General features: G+C 41.2%; 1 protein-coding gene across 5 annotated transcripts in view; it reads right to left on the bottom strand.

Moving 5' to 3' along the window:
- LOC135127503 (Krueppel-like factor 6) overlaps positions 1–22,168 on the bottom strand; it is a 192,083-nt gene that overhangs the window by 83,972 nt on the left and 85,943 nt on the right. For 2 of the 5 annotated variants that reach the window (XM_064053928.1, XM_064053932.1), the window contains exon 2: positions 12,317–12,385. The exons of 2 other annotated variants lie outside the window; for them this stretch is intronic. In XM_064053928.1, coding sequence (XP_063909998.1) covers positions 12,317–12,385 — 69 coding nt within the window. Of the gene's footprint in view, positions 1–12,316; positions 12,386–22,168 lie in introns of those variants that run through there. One more of the 5 variants, XM_064053930.1, reaches the window with a different exon arrangement.

The following is a 22,168-nucleotide window of genomic DNA, read 5'->3' as shown; positions in this document are numbered from 1 at the left end:
CGTTAAGGTGGGGGGGGTCAAATTTAGCGCTTTACCCAAAAGGGTCGGTCCAGCGGAGCTCCACGTGGGAACTCTAATCGTCGAAACACGCCGGTTTCTTATAGACTTAATATATTTTCTTCTTCGCCCAAGAAGATAATACGTGATGCACTGGTCGTTTTGCTTTAAAAAGACGAATTAGCATTTTAGGCTGGGTGCTACACTTCCCGAACCCCTTCTTTGCCCTGCTCCGGGTCCGCCGCCCGATCGCAAATATAATAAATCCACGCATGTTTTCGCACATTCGCCGCCGTAATTACTAATCCGATCCGACAAAGAGATTAACGCGGAGTAATCCGGGTCCGGACGCAGTCCGTCCGGAGCGCTTTGAAGCAGCACCTACTCAAAGGAGTCGACCGGACTCCGAGCAGGTGATTTTATCATTTTTATTGTCTGGTTGCGGTTCGTTAGGCCGAGTTCGAACTAGCATTCGAAGTGTCGCCCGTATTTACACAAAGCAGCTCCGCACTGATTATCTGGGTCGCTAATCTACTTTCCTCAGTCTCTCTACTTTCCACAACTTCATCATAATTAGTTTAGGGCAGGTAGTAAAATGCGGTCGCGTTTTATCCGAACACGGGATTCTACTCGCGAGCAGTTTCTTTGAACTTGAACTCTTATTTAAGGACTCATCCATAATAATATGTTTTCGGCTACGTCGAGACCTCTTTCGCTGGTAATACGCTCGTATAGTGTTTACGAAAGTCGGAGTTTACTGCCACGAAAGATTCCCTTTTATATTAAAATTCGAGAACATATTTTACCCATTTAGGATTTGAAAGCATGAAAAATTGAGGGCACTCTTTGATATTAAAAAAAGTTGGGCGCAAAAATGATGCGGGTCTTGTTTGTTCCGTCTATTTCGCATCGGCGGGGGCCGGGCCCGCGGAGGTGGCGTAGACGCAGACACCCGAGGAGACTTCGAACACCAACATACAAGCAGGCGCTGGAATCATTACTCTGATGATAAGATTAAAGCCAGTGGGTCTCGCAGAAGACTATAAAAGACTTGACAGTAGACGCGCAAATGATGGTCACTTCTCAAAATCACGTAGCATCCTTTTTAACCACTTCCATCCACGTTCCCCCACCAGCCGCCAAACGATTAAAGGCGGCTTTTTTCAGACCCGATATGAAAATTGTTTGCCCTTCAATACCTAACCTCCAAAGTCCTCGGCGAACCAAAGAATCAAAATTTCGTGATGACGTCATTTGGGGGTGGGGGATAAATGGATAATTTTTTTCCCCGAGAAGGTGCCCACATCGTTGGTGAAGCGCGTCGCGCTTACTGTACTGGTGAAATAATTTGTCCGTTCCAGAAGGCCCCAGTGTCAAATAGCGTTAGGTAAAAGTACAAAGCGACCGGTCTTTGTAATTTTTCAGGCGGAGAGAAGGATCCTGCTGTTTTAAGACCCTTATAACTTATGAAAATACCTCTTTTTGTTAAAAGGGGACGACAGAATCGCTGTTTAATCTCGTCCGTCGACAAAGCCTGCCTCAACCGTATCACCTTTGTATTTTATTCATGCCAAATTGTCTCGCCTTTTGACCTTGCGCATCAAAAGAATTATCAATTAAAACGTCTCGAGATTACTCCGCGTTCCGCTTTCGTCTCGAATAAATATCGAGCTTCCGAAAAATGATAATGGGCCGTGGGCCGGGAGGCAGGCGACCCATTTATTCCAAAGACATTAGTTAAATTTCACGCTCATTTCTTCACCATAATTGCTGCCGGGAAGTGTAGTTTGTCTTATTTAGAATTTTGAGCGTTTTGGGTGTTGAGGTTTTCTTTGGGGCGGTGGCGGTGGCGGCGGCGGCTGTGGAATGCAAATCGTCGGCGTTGTTTTCGCTGTAATCTCGAATTTAACGTGGAAAATTTCCTTTAATCGAATAAGAAACCTAAATAGGTTGAAGACGGCACGAATTGAATTTCGCAGTCAAAATACACTTTATGGAATTATCATAAATTAGACGCTGCGTGTCCTCAGATCGCGTCTTAATGCCTCATTCATATGCGGCCGGTGATCGCTCCGTGTTGCGGCCATGATGAATATTTAATATTATCCGCGGCGGCGGCGGCAACGGCGGCGGCGGCGACGCTGTGCGACACTCCATATGGAAGAGATCGTCCATTCTTCGCCTGATCGATTATTACGAGAGGCGTGACGTCACAGAGGTCGCCATAACCTCGCCGATTGTTCCACGCCACGTGGTGTGCGGGATAAAATCTGAGTAACAGGATAATAAGTAAGTACATAAAAGAGGCCAGATAGAGACGACTTTCATTATTTCCAGGGCTGCGAGTTATTCGCCTCAATTTAGCACCGCTAAAAGCCATAAACCTGTAACATTGTAGCAAGAGGATCTGTGCAATCTTGTTCCTGCTGTAATAGCTGTATTTTATCGAACTCTCGTATCTCTATACTCAATTTACTAAGTCGATTTATCGAACACGGACAAAAAGCATATACGCACAATGAATTGCCGACAGATAGAGTAAATATTGAACAATTCAGTTTTATCGAGTTCACGCCATTTCCCGGCGGCGGCGGCGGCGGCGACTACATTTCTCGTGTTTTACGGGGTCCGTCGAATAAGGCGTCAGACCGACAGATTTTGCGTAGATGCGCGTGTTTAAATAGGCGCTCGGCACAGTGGCGATAGCGAACGGCTGATCGTGGCGCCCTCTCTCCTCCAGAAGCGCGACTCGTAGCGAGTCTCGGTGTGCCACCCGACGACAATTAAAACTTGTTAGGCAAAAAAAGCGATTTACCGCGCGATGTAGGTCAAAAAACTCATACTTGGCACAGCGCACAATAAACTTATTTACAAAACCTTAACGGTTTGTTAAGTTCAGCTCGTACTCACGCATTCTTTCGACACTTCTTCCGACTTTTCCCAATTAGCGCCCGCTTCACGAATTAACGAGCGCACAGTCGAAATAAGAAATGGCAAGGTTCAAATTTATTCATCACGAATTATCGAGCTGTAGTTATCCCGTTGTTACATATACACATCATTACAACGAACACGCCAATTAGGTTTATTGTGGCAAATTCGTTCGATCCTCCAGTCTCTGGTCGGAAATATGCATTATTCATCGGGCAGTAAAATTCAGGGAGTGTACCAGAACTGCAGTGGAAATGCAGAATGGAATTCCGTAATCCAGTTAGGTAAGTAGTTTGGGATTACGGTGGCCGTCCCATTCCTGATATTGAAGTATTGAAAATTACATCCCTGTCAGATGCAGCGGAGGAAACCCGGACTCGAGATCTTATCCGGTCAAAGTTTCGGTTTTGAGAGTCGTAAAACACGGACCGGGGTTAATAGTAAAAGTCGAACTGAAATTCTCGCGAGATAAGATTATAAGTAGTTTGCGGGTTTTATTAATTCGGGGTGCAGGACCTGAAGAGTGATCTCGAGCTTGCTCGGCTGGTCTTTCGTCTCCGTCGGCCTACGACGACCTGCTAGTAATAACGATGACGAGAGTGATGATACAGTCGCGCAAAAGAAGGTTCCCAAATTTATGGTTGTGGCCACGTCGTTGATAAATGCGAGTTAAAGCAGGGGCCTCAGTGCCGAGCCTTGCGGAGTTGCCGTCTCGTGCGATATGCAACGCGTACAAATATTGACTCTCGTCTACGAAATATTTATCGAAACTTCCTCTTCTCTTTGTTTCGCGATCGGCATTTATGAAAATTTCTCGTTATTTCGAGTGTAAACAAACCCCGGCAATTACTTCGTTCTGACTTATTAAAAACTGCATACATTAAGCGCCCGAACTTGGCTCCGATAAAAGAAAGGAATAACAAATCAGACGCTGCTTTCTCAGAAAACTAAACCCTTTGAATTGAAACCAATTAAAATTTAATTGAATCATAATAAGAAAACGGGCAAATACAAACAAACAGAATGGTCGATAAGGAAACAATTCTCTTTTATTTCCTCGCGTAACCGGCTGGAGATTTACTTTAAAGCAAGCAAAATTTGATCCCGAATTGTTGTCGGTCGGATTAAGGTAAAAATAGTACGGAGAGATTGGATGTAATCCTTCGTATGTGGTCTTATCTAAACGTACTTTAAAGAGACTTTATGAACAATCTTACGTAATGGTTTCGTGGCAGCGGTCGTCAACAGGAAGCTCCTATATCAACGCTCGTCGTGGATTTTGTTTGCATCTGTGTTGCGTAAACCGCATTACGTAACACCGATAAGTACTAAAGTAAAATAATTACTAAATCGAATGTTATTCTTTGGGGAAGTTTCGCGAACTTTCTCGCTTTAACACCAAGAAATTGGACGGAGGAGTCTCGACGTCTATCGCCTTTTCGTCGCCTTCGAAATGCTGTTAGCTGCACATTATACGTAGAAGTAGAAATTAATGTTGACGTGTTGCTCGCTTGTCTTCAGGTTAAGAACTAACGATCTGACACGGCGGAGAATCAAATTTTCGATTGACGCTTTGTTGGGAAACTCGATTATATTTGTCGCGGATCGACTAATTGTTCCGAGGACGAGAGTGCGAACGACTTTGGTTTTAGGTAACAACACTACCACTACTGAAATTCTACCAAGTGCAAAGTTGCCGGAAATTAGTTGGGCTTCGTTCGAGGTACTGACGCTACTTACTAAGCATTTATATAAGTATTTGAGTGTTTACTTCATATGTATAATCATGTGTCAAATTATTTTACATATACGACTACAAGAAATAAGCATACCATTAAGACGAATTTCCTTAGAGTAGAAATAGCACATTTTACGTAGATACAACAGAGTAGTTTTAAAATCTATGAAAAATACAATTAAAAGGTGTTTAACTGAAAATGTTTTCTACAATAATCGATGATTTTTTTTACTGTTGCTCGGTGCATAATAGTTTATAATTGTATAATTATTGTATGTATTTTGATTTTACTGCACTTTTTAGACGAGTAGAAATTTCTTTGTAAATTAAAGCATAATAAAGTATATTCCATTCCATAGCACAGCAAAAGCTGATGGATAGACGCAGCATAAAATTAAGACCACAACAAAAGTAGTAATGAAGGTATATTAACTATTTACAAAACTGGAATTATCTCTCTTCGTTCGAACCATAGAAAGTTCTCGTTTTATAATTTAGTTTGCAGCTTCGCTAATGAGAAATCAATCGCGGCGTCAGAGTTCTAGCGCTGGATCATCATATTTATCGTTTAGTGCAAGTTGTATCTCTCCGTTGCCTAAACAGTAAACTAACATAACCTGCTCGTCTTCGCTGCGAATGCAATTATTCAGCCCCTTCAAGTTTAAATTGGGTAATCAGTTCTAGAAGGAAATGCAGCAGTAACGGGCTGAAAGCAGTCGTTACGAAGTTGGCGAAATCAAAGTTGTACCGTGCCATTTCGGGATCAGTGACAGTAAACAAGCTCATAATAAGCGTCCTGAGTCCGGGATCATCCGACAATGAAATCATACAGAAAAAAATTGCAGTTGACTGAAGTTTCTGTTAATTGCTACATCATCCTCATAAACATTTCTGGGAATCTACAGCACCTACTGAATATTTCTCAATTCAACGGACAATTTTTCCAGCTGCATGAAAAAAACAAACACGAATTCTCTCGTCCTTTCTCCTTTCACAGTCGACCTAAAATCGCGCGGAAATGAACGACATCTTTGCCACTTTGGCCACCATTCAAAAACTTGTAGACACAAGTCGACCAATTAATTCGACAACCCGGAAATCTCCCCTCCGCTCGCTCCCCGCCGAATCAGAAAATTGGCCGCCTGTAATCTTTGATTAAAGAAAATTGTTTCAATTATATTCCAATTTGGAGACGGGGACGCCTCGCGTCGCTTTCTGTCCGTTCGCGTTTCAATTACGCGAATTTATCGGGAACAACAAAGCGGGCGTCTAAAATTGTGTTGATAAAAGTGGCTCGAAGCAATTAATTCCGAAGTAAAGAGGTGCGTCGATCGCTGTCGAGTAAAACAATTAAAAAGTCAAATGAATTATTGCGTGTTGGTTTTCGGGGTTGGGTTATCTGAACGCGGGTTCCGGCGCGGCTTTCCGGTTCCGGTTCGGCCAATCACAAGTGGTGAAGCAGACGTTGCCGGCCGCCGCCGCCGCCGCACCGCCGCCGGTGAAGCGGGAACCACGCTCGGATTCATCGCGACGCGGATATGGTTTACCTTCATCCGTACGCATATTGCGAAATTTTTAATTTAGCGGGCACTTGTTGAGGGCGGCCGAGAAGCTGGACGGAGCAGGGACGGACTGAGATGGTTCAGGGTCGAAAGAGCCGCAAATTTTACCTGCGATCTCCTAAATTTATAGTGCGTGTGTATTTTTCTGACAACTGCGCTTCTAGGATCGACCGTTTTCCGGCAACCCCCACCACTTCAGTTTTCGAAATGGGACTACCCACCTTTTATAAATATATTGTTTAAAAGTCCTCGATGTGGAATTATGCGCAATACGTCTTTTCTAGTAAAAGTTTCAGAATTAAGAAACACTTTTAAAAGTCTAGGAGTTGCCAGGAAATTAAAACTTCGAACTTTGTGCTTTGGGAAAAGTCTGAATCGCAAAGAAACATTTTCTGGGCACGTTATTTTTGAGTAAAAATCAATCTTGACGAATCTAACAATAACATGAATAATAATCAAGGCCAGCTACCTCCCTGAGCGCCAATGTATTTACCAATCTCGAATACTTGAACGAGCAACGATGTATTTTTCTCTGCCCTCATTAAACTTGCACGAAACACAACCTAATGCTACATTTAAGTGTTCAGAAGCTGAATCTGAATATTTTAACAGAAACGGAGAAATTTTAACTGAAACATAACGTTACGTTTTGGCTTCAGGAAATGTACGTACTTACTCCTCGAAGATTATAAAATCTTAAAGAGAATTTTCTCATTATTTAATCACACAATTCGAGACCTGGCAGGAAGCTCAAGTACGACCCGGTTATAAAAAAACAAACCTCAATCCGACCCTGCCGCCGCACCGATGACAGTAATTTAATTTCACCCCGTAAATATTTCACTCTCTCAGGTACATAATGGCGGCAGCTGTAAACGCTAACCCCGATTGCGTCAGAGCTGATGCGTTATCTCGTCAACGTCCATCCGTTCCATTTTTCTAAACGAAAACGATTTCGCCGCATTCACGAAATAAAAATCAAACCTGACTGGCCTCCGACGCACGACCAGCTTTTTTTGACGTGACGTCATCAACACTTCCGATGGAATTAATAAATGCATTTTACATTTAATATTATGCTACGCTTAAATTTTTAATAACACGTTACGCGATAAATTTGAAGCGATATTTACTTAACGAAATTTAAATCAATAGACAAGCTTTAATTTCGGAGACTATTTGTTCACGACGAGGCCTGATGTATTTTCGTATTCTACAAGCTGCGCGATGCCAACAAAGTAAGAAATTAGGTATTCGTGGAAACGAATTTATTACAAATTTCGAAAACGGCATCAGTTTCCACTTTAATACGAAATTTATGCAGATTTTGCGGTGCGATTCGGCAACTTATGGGTGCCTGTCATGAAGGTGTAAAAAAATTTAAATTAAATTTCATTCACTTAGCTGCTTCAATTTCATGCTTGTCTAATTTTTGTTAATATTTTTTATGTTGGAGTGCCATTAAGCTGGAGCGTAAAGATAATTTAATTGTGTTTTTCGCATCGGCAAAAAGTTTTTGAAGGACGTTTAGTTGTTCATTATCATTAGGTTTTATTAGCTTTCCGATGAATTTTAGCGAATTTATTGTCGAATTTGGAACTGATGGAATTTTTTGTGGACGGCGCGGCGATGTCAAGAGGAACGAAACGTGATTAGATAGGTAAATATTTACACGGAGAAACTGATATATTGACATGTACTAGCGAGTTTTTTACTGCTGATAACACGATATTACATTAATCGAACACGGCGCATTTAGTAACCGGTCTTAATCGTTGGGTTTCAAGTAACATATGAATTTACTCGAACTAATTAAGAATTCCAGATTATGTGTCTAAAAGTGATATCGTTACGTAATCAAATGCATTTTTTCACTGTTCTTTTAGGATAAACAAATTTTATGTCATTTCCGGAAAATTATATTCACGCTATTCCATATTTGGTTAAAAGGGTGAAAGCTAAAGATCGCTCGCAAACTTTCTCTTTCCATACGATACGCAGTAATTCACGAAAGCCAAATATAACCTTCTATTATTTACCTGCTTTTTCGTAATATCCCCGACATGCAGATAATACAATTTTCCTCCACACACCAAAAACAAATTTATTAAAAACATACACAGAACGAAGAAAGCAAATTCAAACGTTAATTAAATCCAACAAAAGGCAAATACTACAACCCCAGTCTTCACAAAGCTTTTTGTTAATTAATTTCATTGGCTTCTAATTTTAATTGTTAAGTAAAACAAAAGAAGCAAAATAATTTAAAAACACAGATGTTGTAAATCCAACGCGAGCGTATTAAGCGAAATTCGTTACGCCAAAAAGACATGTTTCAGCTTTTGTTTGTCCTTAGAATGAAGTTTCATATAAGTTTCTCAAAAGCTATTAAGCACAGAAACATGTCCTATCCAGATATCCAAGCCGGCGTATGCAAACTTTTAATAAGTTGGGTCACATTTCCTCCGTGGATGTATATGTATATCGTGCAATAAAAATGTCCCATTTATGTGGCGGACAAAACGTCAGGGCAGAAAGAGATTTAATTAAGTCGGCTCAAAGAGGTGGAAGGGCTGAATTTTTTAAGCGACGAATAGGTACGTGAAAATGGGAAAAAATCACACCTCTGTGCCTGAACGTCCGACCGGCTTTAAAATCCAAAACAAAGAAAATTACTGCAAAGAAATTAGGACAGGTCTAAAGGGATCGCTAAAATGAAATACAAATATATCCACAAAGCAATAAAGCTGAGCCGGAGGCAGTTAGACGAAATTGAAGGCTCTAAGGATAATCAGTGTTTACTTTTAAAATAATGAAACGGTGGACCGGGAAAATTTTCATTTTTAGCAAAAGGTGTAATCGAACCACATTTCTAGTTTATCTGTATCGATTGCGACATGGTCTAGTACACCTCCTGTTTGTTATACAAGTGAGAAATGTCAAGTCACACACAAGTACATAAAATACGCACGGGAACTTCCTCTGGATCTTTGTTGGCAGTCGTTATCTGATTTTTACTATGAATTTGAAATACGTCATCAATAATACTAATAAATTATTCGATGATCAAAATTTGCTTTTTCAATGTTTTGTAAACCTAGGGAGGTGGCACGAGATTACAATCAATATTTATATTAGTAATGAATTCAAGAAAGACACATGTAAAATATACAGTTCAGAAAGTTTTTAGACAATGAGCCATGAAATTTTTGCTTCACGTTGGATAAACTGATTTATTGTCACTTTTGGTTGATTCTCAAGTCGATTGGTTACAAAGATAGGGATGGAAAATACAAAGTGTGAAATTGCTGGCAACAGTATTATTACAGTTTTTGTCAAATTTTCTAACCTTACATTAAAAAATTAAGTAAAGTAGGTAGGTAGTATTTAAGTTTTCCCCGGTAGTTCTAAAGCACACCCGAAAGTATTTGTAGGTAGCGCCAGTAACGTATCGTTCTTCTGTGTTGTATTTTCGGTAAATACAACAGGGCAAAACGAGATCACCTCCGCCGCCTCCCCCAACCGCCAGATTAACTTCGCAGCGACCCAAACCTCTCCCAACGCTGATGAGCCGAATTCTGCTATTCCGATTCGATTCACGGTCACAATCGATTTGTAAAACTATTTGCGTCGGCTCCCGTACGTATCTGTTTCGGGCGTTTATGACGCAATAAAACTAATTCTTCCCCATTCAGTCACAGCTTCGTAGCCAAAGTAAGAGCCCGGAGTGCTCTCCGACTCATCTAAATTTTACAACTCTTGTAGGTACAGTTCTGAAAAGACGACATTTTCTCAACAGAGACGCAACCGGAATGTTGATGTTCCGCCACTAAAATGGTCTTACGCATTCTAAGCGGTAAAATAACGGGGAGACGCTGCGTGCTGGCTGAAGGGAAAATGAGTTGGGGGCGGCGGCGGCGGACGGTTTACAGGACTGGGGCTTGGAACAGTGGGACCCGCGGGACGTCGCGACGCTCCACGGTCCTGCCGCAGCAGCATCAATAAGCGATGACTTATTTATTCGGGTCCCTGCAACCAAAGGAATGGGGGCGGCGGGGGCGACGCGGCGGGCAATTAGGGCAAGAGTTATGCAGCGGGGACGGTTTTTCGGCAGAACGGGGTTAATAGGTTTGGGAATACAACGTGTAGAAGACGTCCGGATTTTTTTTGACTTCTTGTAATCTTCAATTCATGTTAGTCCAACAACAACAAAACGGTAAAAGGATATTTAAAGTGGAAGCGTGAGCTCTGTTATTCAAAATATTTTCGAACATATATTTTATTTAATTTACAACATCTGCTGCTGCTGCTGATTAAATGAAATTATTTTGAATTTTCGACACAAATTCAGTGCTATTTTGATACTGTTTTAAGTAGGTACCGTAATTCCTAATGTTGTTTTTGTCCTGGGGGAGGCATTTACGCACGTTCTCCGAAATCCAAAAATAACCCCGCCGTTCGGAATAACGTTCTGTAAACACCAAAAATCGTGTGCGTTCTTACGTTTTAAGTTGAAATTTGGATTAAAATTTCCTGCTAAAGCGATTTCCGCAACATCAAATATTTATTTAATGCGGCATTCTAGCTTCGAAATTTTGATGTTAACTGCTGGAATAGCTCACGACGTGGTGTACACAAGACGTAGGTACGAGCCGCTGCAGCTAGATGAAAAGCCCCAGCTTTCCTATTCGGCCCCGAAATGCACTACAGTTGACCAACTGCGAAAAGCCGCATAATCTAAAAACTCGGTTTCTTTCCCTTTTCAGGCGCCCGCCTTAAGTTCAGTTAGCCGCAGACAGGTTGTCAATAAGCCCTTTCAAACTCCAAGCTGTTTATTTTTTGTTAGTGTAGGTTTCTCGCAAAAGCATCCCATCGTCCGTGCCTAGCGCAACCCCATCAGATATGAAAATACAAAAAGTGACTTATGAAAGAAAGGCAATATCCTTGTTTTATGAAGTGAGGGTCCGGCAGAAATATTTGTAAAAGAGGGTCACGTCTGCTGTCGATTCATGCAGGAAATGAAAAGCTGGCGGCCAAAGGTGTCGTGATTACGGTTTTGCGATATGTCGACCGCCAAAGCCTCCGACGGAATGGACATTCTTCGAGATTTTATGTTCGTTGGAAGGGAGATTATGTCAGTTACACTGAGATGTTACGGTTGGCGGAAAAACTCGGAAAGAGTGACGGCTCTGACCCGAGCCTTTCAACTGCTCCGGCTGCCCTTTTCTGCTCGGGAGGGATTAACGAGAATTTTGGCGCCATTTCCCGGCGCATCCACCATCCGCGAACATGCTCCTCCCGGAAACTCGAGTCGCAGCATTAACGACCGTCAAGGTCAGTGTCGCACGAATGAACTCTACATCAGCTCTGCTGGGAAAGAACACGCGTTTCGACAGTTCGCGTCTTGTACAATAACAAAATCTGCACCTGATTATTATAAATCATTCATATTTAGTGTTCTTATACTCCGATTCTGATAAAATATAAAAAAAAAATATATAAAAGTGACTCTGCAATGTTAAGTTTTGATTTCTATCTACAGCATTCAATTGTGTCGACCATAGTATTCTTTTACAGAAACTCAAATATTATTGTGTCAGTATGAATAGAATAATGTTAATTGAATCCTTAACTGAATTGTCGAAAAAGTATGGGTGGGTGCTCCACGGGAATCGATATTTGGACCCTTGCTTTTTCTAATTTATATGTATTAATGACTTTCTAATCTGCATGACACTTCAGTTGTTATAAATAATAGAAAGCCAGCTGAATATACTGCTCGGTGCATAATAGCTTATAATTTTAGACGAATGCAAATTTCTTTGTAAATTTAAGCACAATAAAACATATTCTATTCCATTCTATTCATGAATTTTTAACGATGCTGCCAAGGAGTTATCAGTAATCCACATATCAAGCGAGTATTAATATATAATTGAAGCAAAATTTCCGACAAGTTTTAGTTTATACGAGAGATTTTACACTTTAACTCCTTGCGGTCGAACTTGCCGAGTACCTCGTTTTTTTTTGTGGCATCAAGAAAATACTACGTAACTTCAACAGCACCCAGCAACTTTCTCAGTTTTACCTTTCCCGCTGTCTCGGTTCGCCTCCAAGCATTGAAATTCAACCTCCCGCAAAGGAATCTTATCCGTACCTGTAAAAGAGAATCATAATTAGCGCGCTGATAAATCACATTTAAATTTAGCCGACACAGTGCGTTATTAGCACTCGGAAAATTGAAATTCTCGCGGAGCAAATGTCGCTTAAAGAGCTTCCTTTGAAGAAGTCGGCGCCGAACGTATTAATGAAATCGCTGATCGATAGAACAAGAAAATCCGAAGGAAGAGTCTCGCAGGCACGCGAAAAGGTAATTTTTGCGGCGATGGGTGGAAGCTGATTTTTTCCTCCGCGGTCGTAAAATAATCTAATAATGTGTCAAATTAAAGTTGAATTTAAGCCATAGTGGTGTAATTCGCGACGAACGAATCACTTGAAGCGACGATAAAATAAGTTATGAACTGTTTTATGAGACTCCTTTTACGAACTTGTTTTTAACAATCGCCGTAATGGAAGTACGTGAGGTACGAGTAGTACGATACCGCAATTACGTCAATTAATTGAAACGGTTAAAGACACGTTGGTTTTATTGTGTCTACTGGGTAAGCGAAGCAACAGATGCGCGCAATAGCATTAGGCGTCTCGGTACGAAATACAAAAAGTAGACGAGCAACAATAAAACGAAAATAATAATCCATCATTAATATTATTCGTCACACGGAGCGCCGTAAAGCACAATTTAAAACAACCTTCGGTAATCAATTTTCCAATGGCCCAGACATGGAGTGGATTAAAACTTGTTTATCTTTAAATTAAATCTCGATCTGACACGGGCTCCAGTTACGTTTCTCTCTCTTTATCATAGCGAAAACTCGATTTGTAACACGATTCGCGCTGACAAAAACTTTGACTAATACATTTTTTGTGACGAAGAGCGGAACGCGTATTTATCCAGTCGATACCAAAATACGCTCGATTCCAGAAGTCACGCTCCTGCCAGATGATCGCCGCGAAATTATAAATCGCGCCTGTGAATACTGCAGTTATGAATGTGTAACTAATGGCCGCAATGATTTGTAAAAAGGCGAAAGGACGCGTTTCGACGCAAGGAAAACAACACCGACTAGAATTAAACAAACAAAAATAGATTGTGATTCACTGCACTTCCACTAAATCAACTCGGAATAACACATGACTGCAAAATTATTCAATCGTACGAGATGATGCAAAATGTCAAACATAATAGCTGACTTTTTAATTGTTTATTGTAACCATAAATGTCTATTGCGTCCTTCGATCGGTTCGATTGAACGTAGCAAACCAACGAAGACGTCACTTCAACTAGCACCGTAGTCTTCAAACCACGTAACTAAAATATTTCTCAAGTCGACGAGATAAAAGTGCAACATTCGCCCTCGTCGAAAACGAAAAAATACTTTTTCTAGTCAGTTTTTTAATGCAAGCAAAACGGTGACCGTTGCAGGCCACGCTAGAATCCTCCTCGGTATCTCTTTCGGTAATTATTGAGTCTTCGTTTTGCGCAGAGCGAATAACAAAGGCGCAAATTAATTTGCATTGTAATTGTTTCAATAATTGCTACCAAATACGGTTGTTTAATTTCGCGAAACTAATTATAAGCACGGTATAATTTCCGAGTTAAATTTCTCTCATGAGTTGCAGAGTCATCCGTTTAAAAATTCAAGATTCATCGCTGCAGTTTCAAAGCGACTGTTTACGCTCAAACTCAATATTTATGCGCAACAAACAAACAAAAGAAAAAAAATCGTCCAGAAGAAATCTAATAAATTCCTTAGCAACAGCGCGATTACTTCGAGTCTGTGTCTCGTTCTTGACAATGCGAATATTCCACCCACTATAGCTTGTATGACAAAGTACGCCACTGTAAAAAATTCATAAGCACCATAAACCCAGAAGACCGCATTTGTGAATATTGCATGGCACATCCTGCTCCTTCCGAGGGATTTTTTATAGGTCCGCGTGTGTCCCACAATTAGTTTAGTTTTATGTCGGCAAGTACATAAAACTACATTTTCGGCCTATTTGATGTATTTATGCCGCAATGAAAATCCTCCATAATTAATCCCCGGCTTCCTCGTGTTTGTACGTTTCGAAATCTCTTTTTTACGTTTCCGTCGAAGGAGTCCATGTTTAATCTCCCGAACGCGAAGCATTCACTTCCCATTGTAACTTTTTCGACTACATTACGCCGCGGGCTTTTAAAATTTTTGCACTTGATTTATTTCGAAAACGGCCGGCGATGTGCGGTCGTCTTTAAATAAAAAATAAGGACGAGGCTGCAGCAGAATGCGGAATGTGCAGTACAGGGAAAAAAAGACGAGCATTGTTCTCGGAAAATGGAACACTTTGGTCTTTTCGTGTTCGGCAAGGACACAATACGACGAGGATAAAGAGTATTGTCTCGTAGCGGCTCTATTTTCCATACTAATATGAGAATAGTAATGTTATGAAGCTGCAGCAGGTGAAAGTAACTGAATGCATGTCTGGAGGCGGCGATATGGCCAACTCGACCAGAAAAAAAAAATTGCCCGACGGTTATTCTGAAGTAAATTATTCCCTTGTCCCTGAAGTGCAGCTCAACAAATCCCGCTTCTTTGAAAAATCATGAACGTCTTTTGCAACTTTTCTTTTCTGATAACCTCTATAAAGTAAAAAACCGGTGACGTAAATAACACTCCTTCGAGTTTTTAGATTTTGCATTTTTTAGATGTGTTTCTCGAATTTTCAATTTTTCATTTGCGACGAAACACGAAACTCCAGTGAATGGGCGGCGTCGATGACGGTCGCTGATAAGTAACACGTCCAACTGACCTAGGCTTATGTGGTCAGTTGGACGCGACGGTACTCAAATTTTCGAATTGCAAGTTTGCAAGGAGTTTCTTATGCATTTTATAATATTAAATATATATATATATATATATATATATATATATATATATATTATTGTAAATTTTGGGGATGGCGTCATCTCATTTTGGTTAGCGTTTTACCATCTACACGATATTCTTAATATAGTTACATACAAAATTTCACAACAATCGGTCCAGTAGTCCCGTAAGCAACGTCAAATTTGACGAGTGAAACACATACCAGTTTAAGCTCTAGCAAATCTAACAGAAATATAAAACAAATGGCAATTTGAAAGCAACAACCGACGTCGAGTTAATAACTTTTACATAAATTTAATACCTTCTTCGTTCCTATATTTGTTTTGTATTTGTTACCGCGCCGAAGTTTCTTCTGCAGCAACCAAAAACGTGTCATCGTCTAGGATTCGTCAAAGCCGCCTCGAGCCTCCTTCTCGTGCATATTTCATGCCTGATCCCTCCCCGAGTAATGCAAAGCCCCTCAAAGTCAAACCAAAGTTATTACCAGAAGAAAACAACTGCGGGCAAGAGGGGCGGCGAAGAGCTCCCTCCGACAATGGCACAAGAGCACAGCGAATAAACTGATCCGAGATACCGCGACACGACTGCTACATGACAGCCCTGACAAATTAATAATACGAGTTATCACGGTCTCTTATCAGACCGCGGAGTAATTAGTGGTCCTGATATCTGTTCCTCTCAATTATGCCCTTCGCGATAATGAAACTGTTACGAACTAAGAATAAGCGCGATCTTTCGCATCGCGTTATTGTTAATTGAGCCGTCAAACTTTAGAATTGTCGTAAACCGAATCACTGTCGTCTGAAACGTCGAAAGTGCTTCCTGGCGCTGATGCATGTGGAAGATGGCTGCAGTGGCGTAGCTGCCGGGGGCCGAAGCGACGAATAATTCGGAGAAAAGGATGTTCTGGGGGGGGTCGAGAGGAAAAAGTCACAAATTTAAGGTTATTATATGTCTTTTCGTCTATCCTTCCATCAAAGGAAGTAGTAGCGACACGATTTATGCCAGAAACGAAGCTAAATATCGGCTCAAAATATATACACTTTTGAGATCTTTTTCGTTTTGGGGTCGCGTAGCTCAATGAAATTAGTTGTCGGAAAGTCAGAGTACGCCGATGAATTGCTTGGATTTGTAAAGAAAGTTCTCAAAGCGTTTCGAATGCAACTGAAGGGTCCATAAGCGGTGGCCACGCCACTGGATCTGTTCGTTTCGAGCAACGATCGGTTACATTCATCAACTGCCGTGTTATTTTGACACAGAACGTCTTGTTCCACATAATAAAAGCGCGCTATTTCTCCGGCGAAATATCGCATGCGATAAAGCAAAATTATTGTTCCTGCGAATGAACCGGAATTGTGTATAGAGGCCCTTTATTATTTTTAGCATGATCGTGCCGAGAATGCGCGAATTACGACCATCTTAAAACAACTGCCTTTTCTTTGACTCGTCGCCTGTAAGATCTCTGGCCGGAAAATATTAGATTGATAATCGTCTGAAGTTTGCACTTGGAAGCTTTTATCGCATCAAGTTTTGGACTCGGAATCTGACATAACTTCTTACAGTTTTTATGTTACATCGAGTCTTTGCTCGCAAATACTTTTCGACAAGTTTTACGCTTTGAGAATCGAGACTGCGGACGGCAATACGTTCGATTAATTTGAAATGCGGATGAAAAATGCAGCCCTCTTTTAAATTTGTTCGAAACGAGTGCAGCGTTATAGAGATGGATGGTCTAAAAGCTCGTGCTCATGGAACACACATGCAATAACGCCTTCTTCGGTGCGTTTTTCACACATGTTTGCGTCCCCGTTTCGATCATTCGAAATCTAATGAAGCGTTCGATAACTGCACAAAACAGAGCTTTCTGTGTTTACGCAACTTGCATTTATTCCATATAATTTTATTAACACTATTTAAAATGCTACAGTGATTTCCATAATGCGTTCGGGCGAAACGAATGGACCGCGTTTGTTTTAACATTCGAAAAACAAAAAAGAGGAAAAGGCCATAAAGTTGTACTCTGCCGAGCAGATGATCACGGCGTCGATTGTGATATTGGAAAAAAACTTCTAAACCACGAAAACAAATCTAAAAATTTTTAGCCACCTGCTCAGGTCAAAAGGTAATTCAAAATGGTTAAAAATGGACGGATGTACCTCTAGATATTTTCTGCTCCACATCTTCCTTCAGTCTCAAAGAGAAATCTAGGAAAAGTGTTTTTGCAGAAGTCGGTAGACTTTTCAAAGTCTTCGTTTCAACTAGTGGCATTAAATCAAACAAGAACCACCGCAAGAGCAGACCGCGGCTCAGCTAAAGCTCGGCTGCCTCGACAGGTAGCTACTCCTTGCGGCAATCGCTTCTAAATTGAAAATTACAGGCTTTAATTGTTCGCGCGCACGAATCCCATACAAAGTTATAAATACGGTCGACTTAAAAGATTTATTTTTGGTCCACATTCGCCGCCGCACAACTCACCAACAGTTACTTAGTCGGGAATAGAACATTCATTAAAGAGAGAAATAAAAGTTGGGTTTTACAACTACCCACATATCTTGTACACATCCTGAGTGGATAAAGCCGAGTTATGGTGCGCATATGAAGATTAATGGATGGAATGTGTGCGATAATAACGTTATACTGCAAGAGCCTTGAGCGAAGAGACTGCAAGCACTGTCCTCATTGCGCTTTCGCAACACGAGATGCAAGGAATTGCCGCGGTAAGGAGGTCGACCATTAATATCGAGACAATGTCATCGTTTTATCTCGTATAATTAAAAACGGCCGATCCGAAGCAGTCAACAGCGAGGAGCTTGTTCTCGTGCCCGATGCTCCACGGGAGAGTACTTAGTCAAAGTCTGTTTGGAAAGAGAGAAAAATACTTTTTATTCAAAGCTGGCTCCCAAATCGTTTGTACGACTGGAAGAGTATTAAGACCCCTCGAGATTAATTAGCCAACTTTTACCTAACGACGCTTCTGCAGTAATACATTAATTAGTAGATAAAGCAAAGCCGGTGTTGTTTTAATGGCTGCTATCAGCTTATTCGCTGCTTGTCCGGATTGTTTATGAACGCAGAGACCATTCTTTCGTCTGGCTGGATGGGAATGGGCTTCGTCAAAGGAGGAGACGCCTCGGCGAACACGTAAATAAATAAATGACGCAAGAGAAGAGAAATGGGAACCGGCGAACGGAGCGTCACGAGGTTGGCGAAAAAATTCTCAGAGAACCCATCGCACAAGGGACGCAAAGGGACACAGTTTTAACTAGACGTGATTAACATTATTATTGTCGCCCGTATAAATTGTGCAGGCCGTATTCGGTGCAGACATAATAAACCCTTATTATTAATCCCTTGCCCTAGATAGTATTGTCTAAGGACCTAACTATATACATTAGGCTGGCAATTCCATTTACTCAGGCTGAATAGAACATCACATCGTCGCGTAAAAACCGATATAATCAAGTTCGTTTCGCCAGAATTATGGAACGTCGCATGAATAACGACTTTGAGGCCGCGTCAAGAAAATACCCGTTCCTGGGGTCGGTCGCTCATCCACGGATTCCGCCGAACAAACTGCATACCGTTTGCCAGTGTCTTGGTCCTACGAGCCGGATCAACCATGCTTCCAGCAGGTGGGTATGAGTCATCGGTCTCGTTTCGAGCGAGCAGCTGTTCACTCGTGATTCGGTTTGACCTCGATCGCTTCAAAGTTCGGCGATCCGGCTCGAAGGACCAAAAAGCCCGCAGGTTCGATTTTGGGGAAAGTACGACTCTGCATGTCGGACTTGTCGGTGCGATCCGTTTTCGCTTTTTCCTGGCGTTTATCGTCGAGATAATCGTTGGAAACGCACCAACGTCCGACTAAATAAATTATGATTTAGTGCAGTTTTTCGAGAGTAATCTGCTCACGATCAAAGATAATAACGGTCCGATAAGGTGGGTAATGGTAATCCGTAATAGCCTCTTTAAAAAATCGATCAACATCCAATTAAAGCTCTTATATGCGATGTGTGTCAGCAGAATCAATTACAATGAAATACGGTAATAATATTGATTTATCGCCTGAATTAAACGAACCAGTGATATTTATAAGCAAATTGTTACGTTGCCCTGATTCATTATACTCCATTATCACATAATTGGGTACACATAGCCATAATAGTCAGCCGTGTTGTGACAGTGAATTTTTGCGGACCCACCCGAAGAGCAACACCGATATTACAAAATATACGCTAATTGAGGTCACACAACGAGTTTAACTTACACATTATCGCCATCCGAAATACTGCTGTTTGCTCTGCCTTAGCGCAACAGTAGTAATAGCTAATAAAAAGTTTTGTGTATGGACGGTATTTATTTTATTTCGAAACTCTACGAGTGTAACGAGGACACTTCCAAATAACTGAGCTTCTCCACATAACTAAGTTTATTATCTCCGAGCGTCTGTTCACACTCCTTATTTATCTTCATCCGTAAGTGCTTTTTAAAACGTTCGGGTAATTCGCGTGCTTTACGACTGACCAGGGGAGAGGAGGAAACACTGCAATAATTACGAAACGGCGGAACTGATGCTTTAAAGTCGCGCTTGCACGGACGCGACGTCTGCGAGCAACGCCAGCTAGCCTCGGCGGAGACCGCAACCCCGCTAAAAAGTTGCCACGTTCTAAAAAATTGTCCATAATGAAACGGAACCCCGGCCGAGAAATTGCAACATTCACGGCGAGAAATTTGCAAGTCGGGCCGGCAAACTGCAGAGGCGTGTATTCGCGGCTTAACGAACACACGAGTCGCACAGGCCCGGTTATCCCCTTTTCCCTACATGCGGCATATGGCTTTGGGCGTTTTCGTTATTTTAAGTATATTGCGCCCCTCGTTCGTTTCAACATAGGGCCTTCCGGGCTTCACCCCCGTGAAGGTGTTATCTGGAAATCAACGCCGACTGTTCGCTAGAAACAAACGAGTTCTGAACTGCTATCAGTCGCGGCGTATTGAAGTATTCAAATAGCCATTTGTTTGATACGGGTTATGGGGAAAAGTTTGAAGGAATCTGGAGAGGCGATTTTTTACATTGGAAATGCATTACGACGAGGTTGAAATTTAAAGGCAAGGGTTTCGAGCTGGAACAGTTCTCGGGGGGGATGGACGTGTACATAAACAGAGCTAGGTGTAATGCAGAACGAACGGAATTGAGTGGTTTTTTAGTGTCAAATGCACGAGAGGAAAAAATTGTACATGAATGTCGAAAATGTCGGTGTTGTGACACGAAAAGCGCTTAGGTACGACTATTATTATTATATTTGAATGTAAATTAAACGGCTGCCAATAATCAAGCTAATTAGTAACGTATCAATATTAGTTTTGTAAACTTCTACAAATTAAAACTGTTACTGCAATCGCCGCGGGCAAAGTACCGCGTTCACGTGAAATTTTTAACACATTCGGATATTTCGCTATGTAAATGTTTAGTTTTATCGCTTTATTAGGAGTAGGAGCGGTTTAGTTCGGTGGTGTCGAACTCTTCCGTGAAATTGACCAGTAGCGTTTAGTTGTCTGTCGTGGTCTATCAAATTACGTAATATAACACAATGAGATACCGTACAGTAGAAACGAATTATGCAAAAATTTATTATTACGATTTTCTATATTAAGTTTTCAGACCTCTATCTTTACAGCCGAGAATAAAAGTGAAACAACTTGGGATGGAAGCAAGAATGATTAAAAAAGCGTGGATGTAAATTACGGCAGTGATGTGTATGACGGTTGAAGGTGTTCGATTATCCATGTCTAGTCTGACAGGTGTCACACCGCGTGCCGCGGAGCGGTCGGTAATGCAGGTGTCGTTTTCTCCGATTATGGCCCTCTTAAAGCGAACTTCCCCGCTGACGAGTGACAGATTTTACTGTCCGCAAATGGCTTCGCAATAAAAAGGCAATCATTAACATAATTCGGCGCTGCATGCAGAGGTTGGTCGTTTTGCCCTCGCTCAGCCAAATTGCTTGTAAAGTGCGACGATATTATACTAGGGGTAAATGCTTTTCTAATGAACTTTAAACTGGTTATTTAACCTCGGTTTAAGTGAGTGAATAATTTAACGAAATCATTGCCCAGTTTTACGTTTATTGCCGCTTGTAATTGTCTATGTGTCTGAATCATTGTCGTTAATTACTGTAGTGAACCCCCACCGGTCCGACGCCCCCTAATGACTCAAGTCTGGGAGAGGATTACGACGGTGAGCCCGTATTTGCCGATTTGAGGATTACGTTCCTCGGCGATATTTACCGGAAGCACTATGGGAGTAAACATCGATACGGTGGAAGTGCGTAAAACTGATTGCAATTAGAGCAAAATAAGGAAAGTCCTTATTGTCCCCGAGCATTTTGTTCGTCTGGCGACGAGACGTCCGCCAATTTTCTCTAATTATGTAAATGTAATTTGTTTTGCAAGCCTATTTTTGATTTTAATCTTCTGTACGTCGGCTTTGCAGAGGGAGGGATTTTCCTAATTTTTTTTACTTTAATTCTTCTCCTGGGTTTCTAAACAACCCCCAATTGAGCCATTAAGGTTGAGTCTACCTTGCTTGAGTTTATTTTCGTTTCATTTCCTCTTATTTCAGTCAACACACTCCGTGATTGCTAAATTTGTTGTTAGTTGCCGTGTGGACTGCCTCAAACTGAAATCACGATTTAGGGAACTTGAGCATGCGACTGCGTTTATAATTTTTTTTTTTTTTAGTAAATGGCGCTTTATGTTCAGTTTGATATTTGTTATTAGAATTGCCATCAATCGCAAAGTGGGTCGTTATTTTGTCAGTTGAGAGTTGACAGTAAGTTGTCAAACCGAGGGGCGGAGCGTAATTGCAAAATTCATATTTCCCTATAAAAATGTACCGTTTTAAATATCTTTTAAGTTTCTCGTTGTAAGAAGAAGCTACGTATATTATGAAAAAAGACAAA

This window comes from Zophobas morio, unplaced genomic scaffold (genome assembly GCF_036711695.1).
Source record: "Zophobas morio isolate AGI-343-1 ecotype UQ-CSIRO unplaced genomic scaffold, CSIRO_AGI_Zmor_V1 ptg000012l, whole genome shotgun sequence".
Taxonomy (NCBI): Eukaryota; Metazoa; Arthropoda; class Insecta; order Coleoptera; family Tenebrionidae; genus Zophobas; species Zophobas morio.
This window is presented reverse-complemented; position numbering and strand designations above follow the sequence as displayed.